Below are 25,021 nucleotides of genomic sequence, written 5' to 3'. Positions count from 1 at the left end.
TTGGTGCTGAAATCTTTTTCTTTCTTTCTTTTGCAAAGGTGAGCCATAGCAGGATGAGACATGGAATTGGGTGGCTGAGCTCCTGAGAAAGTTGAAAGAATTAACTTCACAGGTAGGGAAAATATTCCACCCCTGAGAGTGAGTGCAGCGGAGCTCAGTAGTGTTATCAGATGCAGGGGGGGGGGGGATGTCTCCAAATCTGGAGGTTTTTATAGGCCTTGGCGAGAATTTTGGAGAGAACTTTCCTTTGGGTCCGGGGGGCGGGGAGCAAAATATGAACCACATAGATTTTGCAGACAATCGACGTGTCATTTTAAAATCAATTTATACGCGCTTCACTATGAACTCCTCACGTCATTAATTCGGGTAGCAAAACGCTGTGTTGCTTGCGTTAACTAGGGACCCCTGACCATTAGGTCCAGTCGTGGCCCACTCTGGGGTTGCAGCACTCATCTCGCTTTACTGGCTGAGGGAGCCGGCATACAGCTTCCGGGTCATGTGGCCAGCATGACTAAGCCGCTTCTGGCGAACCAGAGCAGCGCACGGAAACGCCGTTTACCTTCCTGCCGGAGCAGTACCTATTTATCTACTTGCACTTTGACGTGCTTTCAAACTGCTAGGTTGGCAGGAGCAGGGACCAAGCAACAGGAGCTCACCCTGTCGTGGGGATTCGAACCGCCAACCTTCTGATCAGCAAGTCCTAGGCTCTATGTTTAACCCACAGCACCACCCGCGCCCCTTGCTTGTGTTAACTGCTCACCCCTTAATTTCTTTTTATTTAGGATCGATTCTAAGGCATCCTGAAAAAGTGAAAGGCAATTGACTGCCATGTATAGAGTGATTGTGTTATGTTAGGATCAGGGTTAGACCCTTCCTTAAGTTGCTTCTGCCACAAATAGGAGATGTCACAGATATTTGAGGGGGCGGCGGAGAGAGAACAAGACCCACGTAAGCGAAAAGCGCGCGCCAGAAAATAACGAGGCGGTGACGGTTGCTGGGCTTTTAAAGCGAGGGTAGCGAGTGGGCGGGGACTCTGCTCAAACCACGTGGGTCCACAAAGCCCTCGCACCCCCCTCCTCGCCTTGTGGGCGAGGCTGGCTGGGTTACTACGCAGTAGGGGGCGGGGCAATAAAACGGGGCCCCGCCCACCCGGCCGCGGCGCTCTTCGCCTCGCTGGCCGCGCTCAGGACCCGCCCACCCCCCGGGAGCCTCGGCCAATCAGGTAGCGCCCTGTTGGCCGAGCCGGGTCTGCGCGCAGCTGGGGCCAAGATGGCGGCGGTGTGGGTGCAGAAGGGGAGCCCGGCTGGGAGGTTTCTTGTAGCAGCCCTGCTCTGCCTCGTCGGCAGCCTCCTCCCCTCCACAGACGCCACCGGCCAGATAGACGCCGGAGCTGCCGGCCCCGCGCCGCCTCACCGGCGGTTCGAGTACAAATACAGTTTCAAGGGGCCGCACTTGGTGCAGGGGGACGGGTCGGTGCCTTTCTGGGTGCACACGGGCAGTAAGTACCGGCGGGCAGGGCTCCGCGGGGGGAGGGGAGGGAGCGCCAGGGGTCCAACGGCTTCACGTCAGGCCCGGGACTTCGGCTCCGGGAAGCTCCGCAAGCAAACAGCAGAGGCGAGTGTGCCCCTGAGCGCGTGCAGAGCGCGGCTGCCTCGCTCTCCGAGCATGCGCGGTTTGTCTACGCGCGCCTGGGGTTCGCAGGTCCAGCAGATTCTCCGCCCTCACGAAAAATAAAAATTGTACTTATTGCGACCACCCTGGCGGGGGGAGCTGCAAACCTAGAAAGGCCTCCCTGGCGTTGAGGTCTGCTTCCTGACCTCCTTATCTGTCAGGTCTGCCACGTGGCCCTTCTGGACTTTCTCCCCTCGCCCTTAATAGTACAGGTAGGAGAAGCTTCCACATGCGCAGGATGGGGAAAGCAAGGTATATGGCTGGAGGTTGTGTGTTGTTCTCCCTTCATCTCAGGTATTTTGGGGTTTTCCCTTGTGTTGCTGCTGCTTCCTTATCAGAAGTAGGTAAAGTGGGCCAAAGGTTGATGGTGGTCCTCTACCTTTGGTGCTGAGATAGTTGCACAAAATGCTGAAAGCTAAATGAAAACGTAGTCTGTTCGGCCAAGGCACTACTTCGCAGGAGCGCATATTTGGGAGAAAATAGGGGGGAAACACAAATAACTTGTGAAGCCTTAGCTGAGTTCTCCTAAGTGCTTGGTTAAGTCTTGCTGCATGCACACACACTCTTTCTGTAGAGCTTATAACGAAAGCAATGCTTGCTGCTCAGAGTGATGGTGATATTTATTGGCCTTCTATGTGGGTCTTGTAATTATGCCCATCCAAAATATATATATAGTAGTCTGTTAAGTGCTGACAGAAGTGGGACTCCAGAAACAATGATGCCTCTAAACACCAGTTGCTCTGGAGTCAGATCATACCCACCATGACTCTAGCCATTGATAGTGTTATCCTCTGTGTTTCCAGCTGTCTTTTGCAGCTAGCTAAGTTGGTGCCTATTGCTGTCTCCTGTAGGAAAAAGTTCTATAGTTCCAACTATGCATCGCGTGAAGAAATACATTTTTTTAACCTGTCCTGAGTCTTCCAACATTCACCTTAAGTGGGTTTCTAAAAGTTCTTGTGCCATGTGAGAATGAGGGGAAAAAACCTCTGTCAAGCTTTCCCCATGCCATGGCTAATTTCATAAACTTTTGTCATGCATCAGGTCTTCTATGATGTGAATGCAATGAGGATAAAAGGTCTGGCGCCACTGTTTTCAAACCTGTTGCATATTGGAGTGGATGCAGGGAACCTGTGGCCATCCAGATGTTGTTGGATTACAACTCTTTCCATCTTCAGGCAGCATGGCCGATGGTCAGGAAAGTTAGTTGAGACCCAGCAACATCTGGCTGCAGCTTCCTCACTCCTGCCTTACGTAGTAGTATTCACTCTAGATGCATACACTTCTGCCTGCTGCCACTGCTATTGCTCATTTACCGTATTTTTCGCCCTATAGGACGCACCGTCCCATAAGGCGCACCTAGTTTTTTTGGGGGGGGAATAAAGGGGGGGAATTCCCCCCCAGGCGCGGGGCTGAGGCGGGGGAAGCCCGAGCTTCCCCAGCCCCCAGAACAGGCAACTCTCCACAAGCCGTGGGAGCCCAGCGCAGGGCTCCCACGCCTTGTGGAGAGCTGCGCAAAGTCTGGGTGCGCTGAGCTCAGCGCGCCCAGGCTTCGGCATGCAGGCAACGGAGATCTGCGCGAAGCCTGGAGAGCGAGAGGGGTCAGTGCGCACCGACCCGTCTCTCTCTCCAGGCTTCAGCGAAAGCCTTCATTCGCCCCATAGGACGCACACACATTTCCCCTTCATTTTTGGAGGGGGAAAAGTGTGTCCTGTGGGGCGAAAAATACGGTATATAGCAACACTACTGTGCTACACAGAAGTGATTTGGCTTCTCTTTAAAGGAATTACAAGGTTTGGGCAGGGAATCGTGGCTTTATTAGAACAGACACACCATTGCCACCTCATCTTTCAGTTGGTGAATACCTGTCACCTACTCCTTTTGTTTTATATTATTGGCTTATTGGTACAGGCCTTTCCTTTCCTTTCCTCACCCCTTCCCCCAATCCTTTGTAACCAAGAGTAAAGACTTGTTGAATGTGACTTGAGCAGAAACTCCATTCTAACTTTCCTCAAGAAAACCACAAGCCTTTATTTCCTGCACTCCTTCATACTGTGTCATTATTTTATTAACCTCTGTCCCAATTTTATAGCATGTAGGCACAGGTTGTAATACTTTATTGTCCCTGAATGCTATTACTGTATGTGTTCATTCGACTTTAAAAAATTTAGCATATATAGCTTGCTGATGGAGCAGCGTATTTCTTTTTACAGAAGTGTTTACACTGTCGTGGTGCTTTTCCACGGTAGGTGATTAGTAGCATCTTTCATTCCCATGAGGTAAACCACACCATATGGTGCTTAGGTAAGCCACAAAGATGTCTCTGTAATAGGTTGCTTTAAATGTGTTCTGACAAGCACAGCGTTCTTTCTGTTGCTTGTTTGTTCAGGTCATTACCCCCTGTGCCGCTTTATTGCAGTGAGATACCTGCAGTTTAAATTATTTTTCTCATATAAGTGTGTCTAATGGACAGAAATAATTTTTACTCATGCTGGTAATAGTGACTACTGATTGGAGGACGGCAGCTATTCCTTACTAGGTCCTAATTAACATATTAGGATCTTGGGATCTGCTGTCAGTGGCCTGCTTTAGCAACCTGATCCCACTCAGGGACTTTCCGTAGCTAACATGTGTTTGGTCTTGAGGTTGTAAATTCAGATTGCAATGTGTGACTTGTCATTAGTTTGCTAACTCAGTACATGATGCAGGTGCCAAAAGGATAGTCTAAATATACTCTTTAAGAATGAACATGTTCTTTTTATTGAACATGTGAAATTACTTTAAACTGAAATTTTGCATGTGGTTTCCTGCTTTCTTTGTTTTAAAGGTAAAGGTACCCCTGCCCGTACAGGCCAGTCTTGACAGACTCTAGGGTTGTGCGCTCATCTCACGCTAGAGCCCGGGAGCCAGCGCTGTCCGCAGACACTTCCGGGTCACGTGGCCAGCGTGACAAGCTGCATCTGGCAAGCCAGCGCAGCACACGGAAGGCCGTTTACCTTCCCGCTAGTAAGCGGTCCCTATTTATCTACTTGCACCTGCGGGTGCTTTCGAACTGCTAGGTTGGCAGGCGCTGGGACCGAGCGGCGGGAGCGCACCCCGCCGCGGAGATTCAAACCGCCGACTTTTCGATCGGCAAGTCCTAGGCGCTGAGGCTTTAGCCCACAGCGCCACCCGCGTCCCCCTTCTTTGTTTTAGTCAAAGCATTTATAGAAATGCCATATGGGAAACCATTATATAGTTATGGTGATGTGTCACAAGTGACAGAAATGAGAGGCCTGCTTATAATTTTTTCTGTGTCCAGCAGCATCTGTTTCTCTGACCCCCTCTGACAGTTATTTCATTTTTATAAAATATATTAAAACAAAAACTTTAGTCTGATAAGAGTTTTGATTAATTTGGTCTTAATCCATGTATTATGCTGCGACTTCTTTTTGTCTTTATTTCTAATGTACCAGCCTTACTGCCTGCAGTTTGTTCTAATGTTGACTGCTCTGTCATTGATTAAACCAGCACTTGAAACACGAAGCAAATAACTTCTGATACTGCAATCATTTGATTGAATAAGCAATAAAGAAACACTCACACTTAACACAATAGCCTTGTTACTAATGAATTGGGGAAAACAAACAAAATATCTGCACACTGTTTTCTTGAAACCTTCTTGGGCAGAACGGGACATGGTTCTACAGCTAATACGAGCTGCTTAGTGTATTGCAATATATTTTGCAAAGTACTTATATATATAGTGGAATATAATATTGGAATGGGGAGGGATATTTGTGCATGTTGTGTTTTTTACAGAGCAGGACTGTGATCATGTGTGCTGTGATTTTGTTTTATTTTTCAATACTCAGTGCCCCAAATGCCCTCATTTAGGATCTTCACAGCACTGTTCTGATTCACCACATGCTGAAACCTTTCTAGTTTGCTTTGTGTTGGGGTCTAGATTCCCTTGACTTTGGGCCACAAGTATTGAAACAAAATGATGGGTCTCCACAGTGGAAGTAAACTGGCCATGTTCCTTTTGTCTGCCAGATGTTGCCTCAGTGACAGATAAGAAATGAACCTGCTCTTTTTTAAGTTCTGTAGAAATCATTTGCTCTGTAACAGTGTTATGCTGTTTTATGAGGTTTTCTAAATGTTCTTAGTCAATGGTGTAGCATAGAGGTTGAAGGGTTATTAGGGCAAACAAATATGTGACTCCTATTTCCTCCTCCCTAAAAAAAAATCTCACTTTTCTATTTACATGTGGATGTGCATGGCTTACGCACAAGCTTATATTCATCAGCCAACCTAACTTGTAATTCCACTTCATTCCTACTACATAATTCTAAAACTTGCCCAATATCCTACATTTTCACATATGGCCCAGATTCTGGATATTGAGGCCAGAGTCTTGCAGTACTTGCCTGACTTCAAACTAGGTGTTCTCAGATTTTCTGACAAGAGTAAAACCTTCCACATCTTAAATTTGCAACATGTGAAGACAGCATCCATGAGAATCACAGTTCTTTAGTTTATTCACCGCTACAAGCATCAACTGAGTTTACACTTTGAGATTGGCATTGTGTTGAGGGAGCACCATGTTTAAGTATTTATTTTCTCGTTCCACTGCAACACTGTAGTGTTGACTTGATCATTCACCTTTAAATATTATCAGTGTCATAGTTCTCCATTTCAATCTTGGCTTGGTCATAGTCATCTCAGTCTAACCAGGTGGTTGTGAGGCTAAACTATGGGCACTGGTGGTGCACAATGTAGGCTGCCCTTCACACTTTGGAATATGGGTGGGGTAAAACACATGTAATTTTCGGTTGTCAAAAATAAATTCTGCAAATGGAGCCAATGGTGTGTGTTTTTCTGTAGCAGTTGTTCTTTGAAACACTTGATTTTACAAATCTGTTTCTTACTTTCCTTTCAGATGCTATACCCAGCGCTGATCAGATAAGAATAACTCCATCATTAAAAAGTCAGAGGGGATCAGTATGGACAAAAAGCAAATCTATATTTGAATACTGGGAAATTGAAGTGACTTTCCGAGTGACAGGGAGAGGACGAGTAGGAGCTGATGGACTGGTAGGTAGAATGGTTGCATTTGCAGACAAATCGGTTGTATGAACCCGAGGCCTAAAATTTAGATTTGAATTTCTCTAAATAGGCAGTCTGGTTTACAGAAGAACAAGGCTTAGACGGTCCTGTTTTCGGAGCAGCAGATAACTGGAATGGAGTTGGCATCTTCTTTGACTCATTTGACAACGATGCAAAGGTTAGTGGAAAGCCATATAGAATATGCACAGCAAATAAAGTTCTCTAATAGTGTGTGTAGTAGCCCTATTTTGTATGAGGTTCTGTAGACTCTAGATGCCCATTTCTTAAGATAGTTGATGCAGAACATGTGAATTTACAGCCAGTTTGCACTTGGAAGCACATCCTACTGAATTTAATGACTTGCCATAGAATTGCCACTTAAAATATATTTTGCAGAGCAGGCTCATAAACTGTCTCTTGTTGCCAGTAGTAGAATCTTAGCACAGGATCCTATGAACATCTGTATCAGGTCAGTTGTTCAAAGGATTGGGACGTAATAAATGCTTGGGTTCCTTGAAGATCATTTAACTATTTACATGGTATCCCATCATATATTGTTAGAGTGGATAGCATGTTGGGGCAAACATAAAATGATTTATTTATTTATTTATTTATTTTGTAATTGCATTGTTGTGTTTTTAAAACAAAACCTTGACCCTTTCGTTTCCAAAACCTTGACCCTTTCCAAAGTGGAAACTTGTTCACTGGGGAAACTGTTATAGTGCATAATGCCCACCCATCTATGCAGATCAAGTGGGTATGTGCAAGATGCTTTCAGGATAATGTAAGGGTAGCTCTGCATTTGAACACATTGGAAGAGAATGCATTCGTACATATTCTCTGTTGAGCTAGAATGGATGCAAGTGCCTTCTGAATTTGGCAAAAGGGTCTGTCTCATCTGGCTTTGTCACCAGATAGTTCTGATAAGCCCATAGATGGGGGAAAGGCAGTAGCTTTCTTTCACTGTTGCTTTTCAGGAACTGATACTCAGAGGTATGCTGCCTTTGAAATACAGAGGTTCCATATAGCCCTCATGACAAGCTAGATTATGTTGCTTAGACCTGTTCTTCATGAGTTTGACTTCTTCCCTTCCATGTCTTATGTGAAAATGCAATAACACTGAAGTTGTTGGTAAAAAAATAAAATCAAACCTAAGTGTAACTAATGAAGTGGTGGGGGGGTAGAGAAGGAAGAGCAGCTTCTCTTAATCTCTGAATTAGCGCTCCTTTTGCATGAAGTCTAGAGACTTTTGTGTAAAAATCAGTTGCTTTTTCTTAAAAGCTTAGGGGCCTCATTCAGCCACCCAAAGTTATTCATGTTGGCAAGTCTTGCTGAACAGGTGTGGCCCAATATAAAGAGCTATTTCATTGGTAGGTTTTGTTGGGGTTTTTTGACTGCTTCTCAGTTATTTTGTTAGAGATAGTGGTATCGCACCAAGTCTTAAAAGTCCTTGGCTTTGATTTTTCCTGTTGTGTGTTAAGCTGTCTAGCTTTACTTAGCTCTTTGCATACTTCTGAACAATGCCTTTTACTGTTAATCTTCTTATTCGTGAATATTAATGCTTCAAGTTGGCATTGTTTATTCTCTGATAAGATATGAATAGTCTGTATCAAGTGTTATGATTTAATAAATTTCTGTATTATGTGAAGAGCATGGGGCAGTTTACAGTATAAAAACACAAAAATACATACAGTAATAACAAACAAACAAAATACCCCCCCTCCACACAGTTGAAAAGTTGTGTTAACTGGCTCTCTGAACACTTCATAGGCCCCTCACTGGCCCTGCTTCACACCCCAAGTGCTTTTTGCCTGGCTGCAATGTGTTCTTGAACTCTGATAATGCCTCAGATTACAACTAGTGCATGATCCAGGACCACAAACTTCACAGAAGCATTGTACTAGGTTTTATTTACTATACATTGCTAAGCAGCGTCACTTTTCAAGTTAGATGAGTTCCAGATTAGACTTTAAAAAACCACTTTTGAGAGAGACTTTTATCTTGATATGTGTTTCCCCCTCAGAAAAACAACCCAGCGGTGATTGTTGTTGGCAACAATGGCAAGCTCCATTATGACCATCAAAAGTAAGTTGTCTGTGGAAAGATATTTGGAAGGCTTATAAACCAGGGTGAAAATTCTTTAAGTAAATTATGTTTGTTTGCTTTCATTTTGATTTCATCCTGTGCAATGACAGAGGGTTGCATCATGTTCTAAAATGAGCGAAAGCTGGGTGTATATTTGGGATTCCCCAAATACAGTTGTTTCTTTGTAAGCGTTTTAGTGTTGCATGTGCGCTGATGGAAATATCATCATTTTTTATTATTACTATTAATGAGTAGGAATAATGAACTCAAAGCAACTGAGAAACAGATATGAAAGCAAGGGTAAAAACAACCTAAAAGACAATGATAATAATAAAGGAGCAAATCAAATTCAACTCCACCCCACTAAAAATATGCAGAGTTGAGCTCCAAAGGCATTGGTGAATAGAACTATTTTTTTAACCTCATGCCTAAAAACAGATCAAGATGATGCCAGGTTTCATATCATGGCTAACAGTAGTTAGGCTTCCGTGAGTCTTTGCCAGGAACTGCAAGTGGTTTTTTAAACTACTTGCAGCCTGGCAAAGAGGGGATTTTTGCTGCATGTGGTTTCTTCTTTAGAGTGTAGGTTAATGGAAATTATGATAAGTACTGTATTTTTCGCTCTATAAGACGCACCAGACCATAAGATGCACCTAGTTTTTGGAGGAGGAAAACAAGAAAAAAAATATTCTGAATCTCAGAAGCCAGAACAGCAAGAGGGATTGCTGCGCAGTGAAAGCAGCAATCCCTCTTCCTGTTCTGGCTTCTGGGATAGCTGCGCAGCCTGCATTCGCTCCATAAGACGCACACACATTTCCCCTTACTTTTTAGGAGGGAAAAAGTGAGTCTTATAGAGCAAAAAATACGGTATTTCATTTCTTGATTAGATCGCTTGAACTTTATTCTAGTCATGGTGTCAACTCTGCACACCTGTGTGTATTCTACCATATTTCTGGTTTTAAAGTTTGTCTGTTCCCTCTTAAAGTGATGGTTCCACACAAGCACTGGCGTCGTGTCAAAGAGACTTTCGTAACAAACCTTACCCTGTTCGAGCAAAGATCACATACTACCAAAAGACGCTGACTGTATGTACTCTTAATTCTTATTATATTCCTCTCATTATACTTTTGTGTGTGTGCATATTATAATGTTGCAGTCTCTGAGCAGGCATACTTCCTTAGGGATTTAAAAGCTGGGAAAGATTATTAATGAAAGCAAGATGTGTGTGTCTTTGTTAGGAGAGGCCAGGTAGTTTGTACAATCAGAGTTTGTATTCCATTTGTTTATAGTTTGGCCTATTGCATCTTGCAGAACAACATTTCCCCCCTCTCAAAGCTAAACAGAAGTTGGGTGCAGCATGGGAAAAACGTGGCACTGTATTGATTGCATTCATAGTAAGGACTGCAGGGTAACTAGGAATTATTATCATTCATTGTGCCTTTAGGTATAAAGAATGGAATTCTCAATAAATAGGCTGCAATACAGGCTTGAAGTAACACATTTGATGGTGCCCCTTAATGGAAAGTTAAATAGTGTTTTAAATTACAATTTTATCGCATAATTTACACAGATTAAGGCTGCATTTTAATGTTTTAATGTTGTATTTTAATCTTGTTTTTAAGTTGTATTCATTCAACTTGTTTTTATTATTGGTTGTTAGCCGCCCTGAGCCAGGCCTTGGCTGGGAAGGGCGGGGTATAAATAAAATTTTTTATTATTATTATTATTATTATTATTATTATTATTATTATTATTATTTATTTCTTTATTTATTTACACAGATTAAGATGTAGGAGCAAGCTAGTTGGCCTTGGGCATCACAATGAGTTCCTCACCATATGTTTGAGGGTGGGTACAGAGGAATTCCACTGTAATTGACATACATTTAGCATCTCTACTAAATCTCAGGTGGCAGAATGGCGAGAAACCCTCAGAATGCCTCTGCCAGTTGAAGTAGACCTATATGGGCTAGACAGGGAATTGGCCAAACACTGTATAAGGCAACTTCCTATCTTTACATCTCTCTCTCTTTAAAAGATATTGATCAACAATGGATTTACTCCAGACAAAGAAGACTATGAGTTTTGTGCCAAAGTGGAAAACATGGTGCTTCCTTCAAATGGATACTTTGGGATCTCTGCAGCAACTGGTGGCCTTGCAGGTGACTTTTAGTGCTCAAGACATACCTTCTCTCCTTCCTTTTTAGCAAAGACTTCCCCTCTCCCTTGGGTAAATTAATAACTGCTAAATTGTGAAATGTCTGCCAGCTTAGTAACAAGAGAATCGGCAACCATGACTGGCACCTGATGCTAATGTGCTTTGTGGAAGTCTGCAGAAGAAAGGAATTAGACAAGGATGTAGAAGTTCAAGTCGTTGCCCTAGATGCGTTCCTTTTGGTTAAATCGCTTCTGGTTCACGGCACTTGTACATACCAGTGCTATTGGTGGGTGGAGTTGAGCAGAGACTCCTTTGTGAGTTTCTCTTCCTGGTGGAGAGGGATAGAGTCAAGAGCATTGGCTCCGATAAGAGGGCTTCTGTATAGCACTCTGCCCAGTCTAGGAGGGTGCTGGTTTTAACTTCATGGAGGCTCAATCTGATGTCCTTTAAGATCCTCACCACCAAGAGCTTTGGGAGCAGGGAGATTGTTGTTTGAGGAAATAGAGGCCCAAAGTCTCTTAGTGCCGTGATGCTTGAGTCTGCCACAGTCAGCTCTCTGGGGCCCCAGATGCTGACGGTCAGCTTTGCAATGCATATTTGTCGATGCATCTCAATCTTAAATGTGTGGTACTGCTGGTCACGCAGTGGACCAGGTACAGAGATGAAATTTCTTTTATACTGATGTCATTCTACTCTGTTGGAACAATCAGAGCTAATTGTTTGCTGTGTTTGGGTTTGTTTGTTTTTACCCAGATGACCATGATGTCTTGTCTTTCCTGACTTTCCAGTTGACAGAGCCTAGCAAAGTCGCGGTAGGCATCCCTGGTCAATAAAAATTACTTCCCTCGATGTATTTGTGTGACAGGGGCTTTGTGAGAAAAGAGATTTTCCTCGTTCATGTCAGCGCTGGATAATACTTCACTCTCACAGTTTGAAGAGTGTTTAAATGAAACAAAAGATGAATGTTTGGCTTGCAACTGGGGGAACTTCCTTTTTTGTATATATAATGGTGTTTTGGCAGCCATCACCCTTCTGCAAACTATCTGCCAATTTGTGCTTCAGTTCTAATGTATTACCTTAAATTCTACTTTCAGTCAATGATACCTAGCCTTTGGATAAGGAGAAAAGAATTGTTGTAGAGTTATTTAGCTGAATGTCGCTTCCACATAGGTTCTTTAAGGTGAATGCCCTGAAGCCTTAAATGATTGAGGAGCTGTTATTGACATCGATCTTTGAATATTACAGTCATGAATATGATGGGCTCCAGGTAGTAGGTGATGGCACACTGGTTATGAAGTCCTTTCCTTAAACTTTGCAGTGTCTTGATTTGGCCTAGCCAAAAACACACATTGGGATGCCGGAAAACCACAGTTGCTTGAATTCAGCAGCTGTAATGCATGTACAAGGTCCTGTGTGGTTGGGATGAAATTGCTTGCCTAGAGCAATGTGGGTGAGAATGCAATGCAGAACTAGATGCGGCTGTTGCTTTGAACTGATTGGATGCAGGTTAGAGAGGGGTGTGGTCTTCTAAGTGTACCATCTGTCAACATGGTCAGCATGATTTAAAAAATATTGGTCCATGCTTGATTGTTAGTTTGTTAGTTTGTGATTGTTAGTTCCCAGAGGGAAGCGGTATATTAGGGTTTTGTTAGTTCATTAGGAGAAAGTCATGTGAACAAATGCTAACTTTTCTGGCTGCTAATGGTAGGGGTAGGTCTGGATGCAGAATACCAAAGATATTTGCTGGAGACATTCAGAATGCCCTCCTAAACAAATTTCTCTTAAAATTGGTTTTATAGCCTCCCCCTGATACAGAAATTCCTGAAAAGGACAAAGAGAAATATCAAGAAGAGTTTCAGCATTTCCAGCAAGAACTGGACAAAAAGAAGGAGGAATTTCAGAAGGAGCATCCTGACATGCAAGGGCAGCCTAGTAAGTGGCCAGGTGACTGGGCAGAGGGATGACCCGGTTTTGAATATTTGCCTTCTTGTGATGCATTCATCTTCATTTGCTGTTAGACATTTGCTATGGTAACATCTCCTTAAACCATAATAAAAATAAGCTATGATTTTTAATGATTGAGTGATATGGTTGTGCACCCTGCTACACTAATCGTTGCTTCATTCGCACAGTGCTTCTGCCAGGAAGCAAGCAAGTGTAGCTTCAGTCATCCAAACCTGGGTTCATGACTTCCTTCTCTCCAAGCCAACCATGAGTGAAAACCAAGAACCATCTGCTGATGGTTTGGAGGGAAGCAAACCATGAGCCGGGTTTGGACAAATCAAGCTAAACTGAGGCTCATTTCTCGGCGTGATTTCATTGACATTCATTTCATTGACATTATTTACACACACGGAGCACTGCAACATGGCTCCCTCTCTCTCTAGCATCAGACAGCAAACAGAAAAGGAACAAAGGACAATAGTCCCACTTCACGGAACACAGTAACACAAACATCCTGTCTCCGCCACTTCCCACTTTGTGGAGTCAAAACATACACCGTCATGTAAAACACAACAATCCCATGACTGCAATTACAGAGCAGGAATTCTAACATTGATAACGTATACCTAGAATGTCCTTTCAGTTTGTTTCGTATTTGTTTTTTAAGCGGATGATCTCTACGAGACTGTGAGCGATCGTGAGCTTAGGCAAATCTTTGAAGGCCAGAATCGAATTCATCTTGAAATAAAGCAGCTCAACAGGCAGTTGGACATGATTCTGGATGAGCAGAGGAGATACGTCTCTACAGTGACAGAAGAGATTTCCAAAAGAGGAAGTGGTGGCCCAGCACAGCCAGGCCAGGCAAGCAAAACCCGCAGTTCATGCATGTCTCTCAGGTCCCCTTCTTTGCCGTTCTTCATTAACTGTATTGGGTTTGTGTCTCTTTCTGTGTTTCCTTAAGGTCTCCCAACAGGAGCTTGATAATGTTGTAAGAACTCAAGAGGAGGTCCTGAGACAAGTCATCGAAATGAAGTAAGAGTGCATGCACAAAAGAGGATGTAGCCCACTCCCAGTTTGTTTCTGAGTTGTGTTTCATGTTGCCTGGTGCATATACAGAAGTGTTGGGACTTGGGGTTTCCTTGCTCTTGAGAAAAGTGTTAGTGTTATCTTTGCTCACTTAGCCTTTATCATTGCAACCATGAATGGTAGCGGAACAAAGAAAATCAGTAATTACAACAAAACAAAATATGCACAATCATAGTTTAACTTACTTATCACACTACCAAGAAGGTAGAAAATTGGCTCTAACTTTAGAAGCCGCCAAGGCAAACCCTACCTCCACCGATCCATTATTGCAATATTATTTTGCAATAATATTGCAATACACATTATTGCAATATTATTTTGCAATATAATGCTTTTGCCACATTATTGCAAGAAGCCAACAGAAAAAAGAATTTCCGCCATTCAGACCTGCTTGCTCCCCCCTCCCCGAGCTGAACTGAGAAATTTTGAACCAATTGTAGAAAAGCAAGGCAATATAAACATCTTCTATAAAACCATTGCATTCTCTTAGAGGGTTTAGAATGCTTTTCTAGGCTTCCTTTTTTTTATTTAAAGGAGTAGCAGCCAACCTGATGCCCTCCAGAAGTTTTGTGGGCTACAGCTCCCATCATCCCTGGCCATTGGCCATGCTGACTGGGGCTGATGGGAGTTGTAGTTTAACATCATTTGGAGGGCACTATACTGGGCAAGCTGCCTAATAGGAAGCCTCGTTACCTTCTGTTTGTTTGTGTAGGGTTCCTTTCTATTCATTTTTTTCTCTGTTCACTGCTTAAGCATTTTACACAGTGCAGCACCCAATGTATTTACAGACTTCTAGGGGATTTTGAAATGTGAGCAAATATGTTTCAGTAAGGTTGTAGAGTTTCCCTCTAAAATAGCATGTGTTTGGGTGAACCGAGGTCGCTTTATGATGATAAAATGGGAGAGGGTTCCAGGTGGTGGGCCTGCGAAACCAACAGTTCCGGCAGTGGAGTTTTGAGTAGCTGTGTGGCAAGGTTCGTTGGCGTGAGAGGAGAGCTTTCAGGCTGATAGTTGAGAGGACCGTGTGAATGAGTGCAATCTAGCTTGCTGGACAAAGTGTGGCCTTTGTGCCCTCTATGCAGTCCCACCTGTGGAGCATTCTAAAGCAGCGGTAGCTTGGCTAATGGTCAAGGATGATGGGAGTTAGTAGTTTAGAACACACTAGATGACTCCCCATTGGCTACCCATCTTCTAAAGCTTTTGCCAGGAAGCTGGCACTTGTCTCTCACTCCCAGAGGGAGATGTACCAAGTGTCGACACATGTTCTTGGATACAGAGTAAGCACCCGCCCAAGCAGTTGTTTCCTGACAAATGCATTAATGGGCTCTGCCCATCAGAATGCCTGTGAGCTTGTGTCGCCCCTGTGTTCAGTTTGAAAACAAGAGAGGGATATACCTTGTAGGAAATGTTCTTGCAATCTTCGTGCAACGGCTTTGAACCGTCAACGTTTATCACTATTAATGGTTCAAGGACTGCTCCTTCAGTGTGCCTAAGTAGGTCAGCTTTTATAGAATAAAGATTATAGAATGTACTTCCATTTTACCCTTGTTTCTTGGGGACGGCTTTTATTTTAATATTCTTGGCAAATCTTTATGCCGGACAAGTAAATTAGATTTCCTTGTTAACATCAGAAGCCTGCCCTTTTAGTGACTACTTATTAAGAAAGCTTTTGCGTAACATCATCTTAATATTTTCAGCTTGAGATTAAAGAATGTCTTGCGGATACAAAACAAAAACAAATCAGTATCCCCAACCCCCAGCTTCCTGGCCTTTGTGGCCATCGCCAGAGGGGGAAAGACTTACTGTCCTTGTAATTTTCATGTCAAGATTTGTATGTTTCCTAATCGCTTCATTAGAAAAGACTTCTAGCTTATGTAGAAGAAATTGGTCCGCTTCCCTTTTTGACCAGAGCATTGTTGAAATAAAGTGCTCCGTGTCGAGTGTTTACTGGGATTTTTGATCCATAACATTTGCATTTCTGGTAACTTGACAAGTAGATGAGTTACTTGATTATAATCTTTTTTTAAAAAAAAACAACCTTACTTAAGCCTGGGAATTCCCCGCTAAACATGTAACGGTCTATATTTTTCTGGAACAATATACACATGTGGTACGTAAACAGTTCTCTTTTAAACAATTGTCGGGGGTAAATGAGGCCAAGAGATACGTTTCATCCAGTGACTTTGATGGCTTTGAGCCTTGGTTTCCTAAAACAGCATTCTAATCCCGAACCAATGTTGAGGAACCTGTGGCCCTTGGCTATGTTGTTTGGGGCTAATAGGAATTGTGATTCCGGCAACATCTGATGGGCCAGTTCCCAACTCCTGTTGTAAACAAGGTTCTGGGATCCAGGAGGCAGTTCAGTTCCATGTTTTGCAAATTTAAATCTTATGCAACTGGTAACCAATGAATCATTCATATCTGCGAATGTTGCATCTAACAATACCTGCTTAAAACATGAAGTGTTTATGCTTAACTTCAGCGCATAGCAACACTTAAATGAAGATGAGCTTTCCAGTGTGTTTGAATGTTTACATGAAGCAGTGATTTGAATCGCTTCTTTTAAGTAAAGTTGCAATCACTGTTATTATATGGCTGAATAAAGAGCTTTACTAAAGGCTACAGGGTAAGTCTCTGAACAAAGAGTTGCTGTGAAATCATCTTTTGTCCAAGCAAATGTGAAGTTTCAAGTAAATTAATAGAAGCAAATTTGGGGCATAGACTTTGATTATTCTGTTAACAATGAAAGGGATTATCATTCATATGATGATATGTCGCTGTAGATGCTAATCCTCTTTGCAACTGGAAAGAGGCATCACAACAAGAAACTTATATGAACATATTGATTAAGAAACAGTCCTGCCTCCCTTATCCAATCAGTTTAGATGTCTAATATCACCAGTTACAGCATCTGCACTTTTTGTGGCTTTAATTTTCTTTTTTGTAAGAGCAGAAAATGAATTTATTCCAAGATAATTCTGTGTATTGCATTGATGCATGCGGGAAATGAAATTTGTCATATAAAAGGTAATCACAGGCCATGTCTTTAAATCTTTGCTTATCCCTAAAGCATATTCTGCTGCTTGAAACAGATTTTAGCTTCCTTAGAGTTTTGACATCATTTAAAGCTTTGGGAGACTTGGATTCAGATCAGTCTTTGGAACAAAGTTGTAAGCCTTGCGACAGCCACAAAATATTTTATTGCACACAGCTAGGTTGCCGAATGCTGACACTGAAACACTGCATAGCTGTATCATCATCTGCAGAGTAGAATAATAGAATTTTTTTTAGAATTCATTACTAAAGAGTGGTGGGATTTCTTACTTTATTTTTCCTTTTAAAAAAACTTTATTTCACTTTACTTCTACTTCACTGGGGCACTTTTATACCACCCATTCAACTGTGCTGCTGATCAATGCTGTAATCTACTTACCTAGGAGCAAGTGCCATTTAACTCAGTGAGGCCTAATTCTGGGCAGACGTGTATAGGACTACGCCTGAGGAGTGCAGATATAATTTCCAAATAAAATTGGGGTGCAGGGAGCCAGACTTGGAGTTGGACTCTAAACAACATCTGGATACGTACAGGATCTCCACCCCTTATGAAATGCATAGTGTAAGGGCTTCCTGATGCCTATTCTAAAATGCCTTGATTTGGGGCATGTGTCCGATTGGCTCTCCACACCCAGACAGCACACAAGGCTAGCTAGGTGTGCACCCCTGGACAGCAGCAAACACTCAAACTGCAGCTTGACTTGGGCAATCTTGAGCAGCCAGTGAGGTGTGCTGTCCTATGTCAAACACAGCACAAGCAAAAGGGACCTTTAACCCCGCCTTCCTTGGGTTGGGCAGCAGCAATGGTCGTGGTAGAATCTCACCCTTGGCTGCTCACTCCCATCTGCTGCATCTTGGCCCCATACATGGGAATAAGCACCTCAACTGTTTGAATAGAGTGCTTGCTCTTAGCTTGTCTCTCTTTTCCTTGGCCCTCGCAAGTAGTGGACCAAACAAACTGTGCTAAGAGAGTTGTTTGCCTCTGTTAGCTTTGCAGCTGTAAGGAGGCTAGAGAAGCTTTTGATCCTCTCTTACGGCTGCTTACTTTGGGAAGGAGGGCGAACCTCTGTTTGGGAGGGAAAATATCACTATTGGGTTTTTTTGTCTCTTTCCAGGAACTCTGTGGGAGAAACACTGAGGCTAGTCAGTGGTAGTCAACATCCTGCCTCTGCTGGTGGAATCTATGAAACAACCCAGCACTTCAACGACATCAAGGAGCATCTCCATGTAGTAAAGAGGGACATCGAACATCTAGTCCAGAGGAACATGGTACTGCAACCTCTTGTCAAACGCGGAAACAGTTAGCCGCACTGTGTCTGCTTGCATGCTACCAAGGGAGTGTTTTAAGGCCTGGCAAGGTGCCAGGGTTGGGCATTTGACTTGGGCAAGGATCGCTACCTCATAGATGCTTGGATCCAAGGTGGTCTGTGACAATGCTGATTGGCTCCAAAGCTTCGGAGCCACTCAGAAGCCCCCCAAGGCTCCAGAGAAGGCTGTCAGACCAGGGCTGTGCATGTGAAATTCTGCACTCACTTCCTTCCCATTGACATTCAGTTAGGTTTCCAAGTAAGCATGCTTGGGATGGTGATGCAAATTTGCTTTTTATCACCTGGTGCCCTGTCCAATCATTGCATGCTTCTTGGGTGGATCTCTTTCTCTCTCTCTCGTGTGTGTGTCTGTGTGTGTGTGTGTGTGTGTGTGTGTGAGAGAGAGAGAGAGAGAGAGAGAGAGAGAGAGAGAGAATATGCATAGCAGGAGACACTTGAGGTTTCACTGGTTTTATTGCTAAATTTTTATTCTGAAGTAATTTTGAGGTATTTATTGTTTTCTGATAGTAGGGCTATCTTGAGTCATTTTGAGACTAAAGACTAAAATCCAAATGTCAACATTTGCCTGTAAAAACCTATATTGCCACTCTTTTGGATGGTGTTGGCATGATAGGGCATCTACCAAGGCTCACCCGTCTGCAGGAGACCCACTGCCAAGAAGACCTGGCCCCTGCTGCTGCTGCTTCTCATGGTTGCCTCTCTGCCTGCTTTTTTCCCCTTTCTCCCTGGCCCAGAGGGAACTGACAGCAGCAATGAGCAGGAGGATTATCAATCACCCACCTGCTCACTTGACTATTGGGTCTCTTTCGTGGCCAGCAAGGACATAAAAGTGATGAAGGGAAAGCAGCAACATTGGGAGCAGTAGCCATGAAGAGGTGGTGAGAAAATTGTCTTGCCAAAAGGCCCTCCGGAACCTGAAGTTCTAGAGTGATGCCCAAAATCTCTGCCTGTCGGTAGGCTTGGTTACCTCCTGTGAATATACCAACACGCTGGTACATTCACAAGTATTCCTTGCACTCTCTTACACGGAAGCATAAGGGAAACCTTCCCAACTGCATATTGCATTTGCTGAGAAATTGTTCTCTTCCCTCTTGCTTTCTAGCCATCAAATGAAAAACCTAAATGTCCAGAGTTGCCACAGTTCCCATCGTGTTTATCAACAACACACTTCTTTATATTTGTAGCAGTCCAGACTTTACTGTTCATCGGTTACATCATGTATAGGTAAGTTGGAATGCGTTTTGCCTGCATCGTGCTGGAATAGAATTGATTCAGTGGCTCGAAAGTGCAAAACAGTCTCTCCTAAGCAGGCATCAGTAACTGCAGAGAGGGAGGTGTAAAAACCTTCCCTTGTCTGAACAAAATGAAATAAATGGTAGGCTTTGCCCTGTCATTGGTGCCAGGGTGACTTGGTAGCTAGCCAAAACTCCCTTTCCACCCTGCCCTCCCAAGGTCTTCCTTGCAGTGTCAGAGAGAGTTTCAGAGGTGCTTGGAATTTCTCAGGTCCCCTGCCCAACCGCAGGGAGCCACCCTCTCTTGTCCTCCCAGTTCTGAGCTCAGTAAGAACCACCCTGAAGCTGTGTTGAGCCTCAGTGAAACTCTGAAAGTGAGATATCTCTGGCTGCATTTCAGATCTCTGAAGCTCACTGTGAAGTACCCAGTTCTTCTCCAGAGTTTGAGTTTAAAGGCACACTCTGGTGGATTTCTGACTTCAAACAGTTTTTCTTAACCAGTTCCAGTTCTCAGAATCGCACACAAATACTTAGAAATTTTCTGCAGAGATGAAATCTGAGATCTGAGTGGGACTCCTGAGAAGGAGTCTCTTCTTTGTTTGTGCACAGATCCTCCCTCTCTTTTGTGACCATCATTTCCAGGATCTTAACCACTTCATTATATTGTCTTCCATATTTCAGGAGTCTGGGCTATTTTTCCTCAGCCAGTTTCCCCAGCCACTCTGGGCGGCTTCCAACAGAATATTAAAATACAATCTTAAACATTAAAAGCTTCCCTAAACAGAGCTGCCCTCAGATGTCTTCTAAAAGTCTGGTAGTTGTTTAGCATGAACTAAGATAATTGTGCCACCCCACCTTAAATTCCGCAGTAGGAAATCTATGCACCCGTGTCCAGTATTGAGGCTGTTAGGTTAAGCATCTCATTAGCAACTGAAGCCTGGCAACTCCCAATAACATACCTCTGTAATCAAGGGTTCCCAAAAGTTCAAAGTACACTTCCGCGGGACAAAGAAGCAATTGCATCGCCCTTTGTCTTATGTCAGCTTTTAAGATTAGCACTGCCTACACCTTTTTCTTGCCCTAGGGCAGGGCTGGCTTCCCCTGCCCCCCAGCTTGAGTGTTGCATTCACCATACTGCATGGCAGCAGTGATGTAGGGCCACATAGCCACAGAACCTGTAGTTCCTTCCTGTGCACACCACACTCAGCCACACATAGTCACCAGGCATACTTGTGTGGAGGTGGAAGAAGGCTGCAGCCCCCAAAGCAATGGGGTGGGGTGGAGAAGCCCACACCCCATCGAGGACCCTAATGGGATTCTTGCTGGGGAAAGACAGGATTTCCTTCTCACTTGCTATTTTTGAGGTGGACATGTCCTCCTTCCCCTCTGCTCCCCATGCAAATTAATGGCAAGCGTGATCTCTCTGCTAATTTGGATAAGGAGAAAAAAAAGAGACACTCTTCCTGGCTGGCTGTAGCAATGGAGAGGATGCTGGCAAGCCACTTCAAATGGCTTTGCGGGCCTGATTCTGGGGGCAAGTGACAGATAGAGATTATGTTTGCTAGAAGTGCCAAGTTCTGTAGAACAGAAGTGGACAAGATTTTGCAGGCTGAACAACACACTGCACGGCAATAGTCTTGTTGTCTCCTCTATTTGTGCAGCATGCCCTTGGGGAATAGTTGCTTTGAAATGCAGAAGAGCAACTTTTGGGAGCCACTTCTCCAGCCACCCACAGTTCCAAACTGGTGGAGGACAGAGAGTTTCAGGAGGGAAATGATTTGCACAGGAAGAGTTAAACGCCATTCTCTTCCCCCACCCACCCACACATCCCTTCTTTGCTTCAAAGTTCCTACTTTCAAGGATCTTCTCCAACAGGGTCACTACATACAGGTGTAGGTAGTTTGTCCCTAAAAGGACCAAAAAGTTAGTGCAAAATAAAGTAGGTTAAAATGGCCACACTTTCACAAAGCTTTTTTATTATTATTTGAAAGAACCCGAAACAATTTTGAAAACTCAGCCCTAACCACACTTCGGCCTGCATGTCTGAAGAGTTGACTCAGTTGGTTCACATTCAGCTGGAGGGGTGGTTCATGCCTGTTCTGCTTCTAGTCTTAGCCCATAAAAAAGGGAGCCCAGACTAGTGCTTGTACCACTCTGGCTGATGTTTGCACCCTTGCTCTGAATTCTAGATCTGAAAGAGGTACTGCCTTGCTGAAATGAGCAAAAGGCTTCCTGTGTTTGGTTTTGCTAATTGCTCTCCCCTTTTTGTTTGCGTGCAGGACTCAACAAGAAGCTGCAGCCAAGAAGTTCTTTTGATGGCCAGTCTGTGTGCATCTGGTGTGTGCATGCAGAGCGTTACAGGAGTTGCAGATGAGGGAAACTTTAGTGTTTAAAATGCTTCAATATTTTAAATTATTGAGTGTTTACTGAATACGCTGAATTTCAGATAAAATGTAAAATTGACAATGACGCTGAGGAAGAAATGAGAGCAGTTCTGTCCTTGCGTTTCCAGGAGATGTTGGAATATGCCCCTTAATTCTACTGTCAAGATACTTCCCAGGCAGAGAACTGGGACTGTGGTCCTGCTCGCGCTGATTATTACATTATCTGATTTTGGGTGGGCAGGGGGCGGGAAGAGCTGCTGTAAAACATTTGTTACATATCAGATTTATTTGGGGTTGGGAAACCTTGAAATTGCATTCCCCTTCTGTTTTATGGAAAGAGGTTGCAAAACTAGCATTCATATCTTGAGCAAGTTCAGTCTGGTATGTTGCAAGCCCACCTTCAAAAATATGCACAATAACAGTGATCAGCAGAGACATTTAATCAAAAGGTCTTTAGAGCAACGATTCAGTGGACCAACACAAGGTGGAATTTTCTTGTGTGGCGACAACGGAAGAAAACAAGTCTGTCAAATACTGTAGTCCTTTCAAGCATGTTTTGGTATAGTTCTTCTGAAACTGACCATACTTTTGTAAAAGTGTTCTTTAACCTCTCTTCAAGGAAGAGACCTTAGCTTGCATGACTTTTTAAAATTAATCTGAGTTCAGAGTATATGATATAGTGGTGGTCCTCTTTTAAAAAAAAGTCACTGAGCAGTGTTGAAAACCATGCCGATCCTGCAGTGAACTCTTTAGAATGTTCTCCAAAACGTTGAATACCTTCACCTGGGAACATTGTGAGTGCACATCAACCGTTTTCTTACAAACTGGCCCATTGTTGATCATCCCTGCTTTTGCTGTACAGGTGTTGTTTACAATCCGCTTAAAGTTTTTGGTGCCTCGCCGCCTTATCATGTAAACACATTACATGGGAGTTCCCACGCCCCAACTGAAAATACAGATTTACTCTTGCCTTGTTTACATCTTGCAATTTGCTCTTGTTGCCTTCCAAATTGTATTCAAATGGCCGTGGAAATTGTAGGCCTTTAATAGAATTTAAATCAGGATTTCTAACAATGTTTGACTTTAAGAATTGTATCCAGTGCTGTTCTTTTGCTTGTGGAAAGGTTTTTGACCCTGTGAACGGAGGAGTGAGGGGAGTGAGTTTTGCCAAATGCCCCTTCCCTTCACACCGTCTCTGACTTTGCTGGAGGATTTGACAACCATCTGGAGCGGGGCTGGGGAGAGGCAATGGGGATTGCAGAGGAAAATACACAATCAGCAAAAACTCACTTCTGTTCACAGGAGTTCTGCAAACGGAAGGACAGTATTGGAATCCACCCTGAACATTTTTCAAAAGGCAGCAACAGTCTACCACATTCAGTATTACGTACGTTAAAGGCATATTGCCCTTGTCAGCTTGGAAAAACTGAACAAATCTATGCAATAGTTTTCTCCTTCTCAAATGTGGTCTCCCCCCTTCCCTCCCTGCCATGACTTCAGTAACATTATGTGCTGAATTATAGATGTTTCTCATCAGGCTTTTATTTACTGTTTGTTGAAGGACCTGCTGCTCAAAACTTCAATTCATAATATGCAAATAAGGACAAATAAAACAGCAGCAGCATTTTTAACTAACCAAAATCATACAAGAGGGCAAATTAACCTGCTCAGACTCACACCAGCAAGTATTTTTACAGGTGCCTTGGACTAAATGAAATACGTAAAAGCTACTGTTCTTTTTTTTTTAATTAAAAAAAGGAACATCTGCTCAAGCTTTGCTCCCACCAGCACCAAAGAAAGATACGGCTTCTACTGCAGAAAGACTTTTCAGTGCTTTTTATGCTGAAATAACTGATTTCAGTGAGATGTTTCTTTCTGAAATATCATTGGAGAAACGAGAATCTGCTTGTAGACGACATCTCTTATCTTCTTTCAACAAAATGTGAATCTTCCCAGCTGTGATGCATTCAATTTGAGAATTAAAATATTGAAGCAACCAGTGGTATTGTTATCTTGTGTCCAGGTGGGATCAAACTGGGTCTTGAAGTAACCTGTAGCCTGGGAAGCAATGCCAGAGCAATGCTTTTCTGAAAACAGCAGCATTTTGACCTATGTCTTGAATGGGAGTAGAAGGCTGCCAAAACACACCCCTTTTCAAAGGTGGTGTTCCAAACTGGTGCATCTTGACTTCGTGCTAGCAAAAAGAAGAGATGTGCTATGTGATCCCTGCCAATTCTACACATCTACCTGGCATGTTTGCTTCTAAACCGATCTACTCCCACTTTTTCATAATTCTCAGCTATACTCCTCTTTGTTCTGGCATGTGGTCAAATGTAAGCACATTTTTCAAAAGGCTACTTGTGTTAGCATTTCTAATTGGTGTAAATACTATTCCTTTAGACTGCAAGAGAACAACGTACGAATCCAGTTTTAGAAGCACTTTGCATCAAACCGGTGCTGTGTTATTCACTGTTACACGTGATCGTGCTGATGATGGGTAAAATTCAAACGAGCAAGTGCAGAATGTTCTTAACTATGTACAGACCACCTTCTATGGGTGAAATCTACTGTTTAATGGAAAAACACTGCCGAAGATAACTTTGTATCGTCAACTCCTGTATGCTTTTTTTAAAAAAAGCTATCTTGTTGTCCTCAAAATCCAAGCACTTAAAGGAAATTGGAAATGAATTTGAATAAAAGTACCTATTTTTAGCAATGATTTGTTGACATTTGTAATTTGGCAAAGCTGCGCTGGTAGCGGGAAGGAGGAACAAGATGCTTAAGGTGATTGTTTTAAAGTGATTCAACCTATAATATGAAGACTTATCTGTATACAAAGTAAAATGTCCCCAGTTTCCCCCCAGTATTACTCAGTCCGGGTGAGTGGGGATGGCAATCTTCATCCTTTGGACTGAATGCAGCCTCCATACCTTATATCCTAGCAACTCTCCCAGGCCCTGCTTCTCACTGCCTGGCCTTGGCTGCTTCTGCATGG

General features: G+C 43.3%; 1 protein-coding gene across 1 annotated transcript; it reads left to right on the top strand.

Moving 5' to 3' along the window:
• Positions 1–1,233: 1,233 nt before the first annotated feature.
• On the top strand, positions 1,234–24,651 carry LMAN1 (lectin, mannose binding 1). The gene is made up of 13 exons (XM_053409076.1): positions 1,234–1,498; positions 6,590–6,744; positions 6,827–6,934; positions 8,780–8,841; positions 9,827–9,926; positions 10,879–11,002; positions 11,752–11,810; positions 12,798–12,930; positions 13,610–13,803; positions 13,904–13,974; positions 18,198–18,351; positions 19,513–19,634; positions 21,922–24,651. Exons 1-13 carry the CDS (start codon positions 1,270–1,272, stop codon positions 21,956–21,958), a joined length of 1,548 nt encoding a protein of 515 aa, XP_053265051.1. The 5' UTR covers positions 1,234–1,269; the 3' UTR covers positions 21,959–24,651.
• Positions 24,652–25,021: the final 370 nt, after the last annotated feature.

The sequence above is a fragment of the Podarcis raffonei genome, chromosome 11 (assembly GCF_027172205.1).
Source record: "Podarcis raffonei isolate rPodRaf1 chromosome 11, rPodRaf1.pri, whole genome shotgun sequence".
Classification (NCBI taxonomy): Eukaryota; Metazoa; Chordata; class Lepidosauria; order Squamata; family Lacertidae; genus Podarcis; species Podarcis raffonei.
This window is presented reverse-complemented; position numbering and strand designations above follow the sequence as displayed.

Bases quoted from the DNA above. Each gene is read 5' to 3' on its own strand.
- LMAN1 (XM_053409076.1), top strand. From the start codon at position 1,270: ATGGCGGCGGTGTGGGTGCAGAAGGGGAGCCCGGCTGGGAGGTTTCTT. The intron at 12,931-13,609 runs GTAAGTGGCCAG...TTGTTTTTTAAG, and splicing joins TGACATGCAAGGGCAGCCTA to CGGATGATCTCTACGAGACT. The intron at 13,804-13,903 runs GCAAGCAAAACC...TGTTTCCTTAAG, and splicing joins GCCCAGCACAGCCAGGCCAG to GTCTCCCAACAGGAGCTTGA.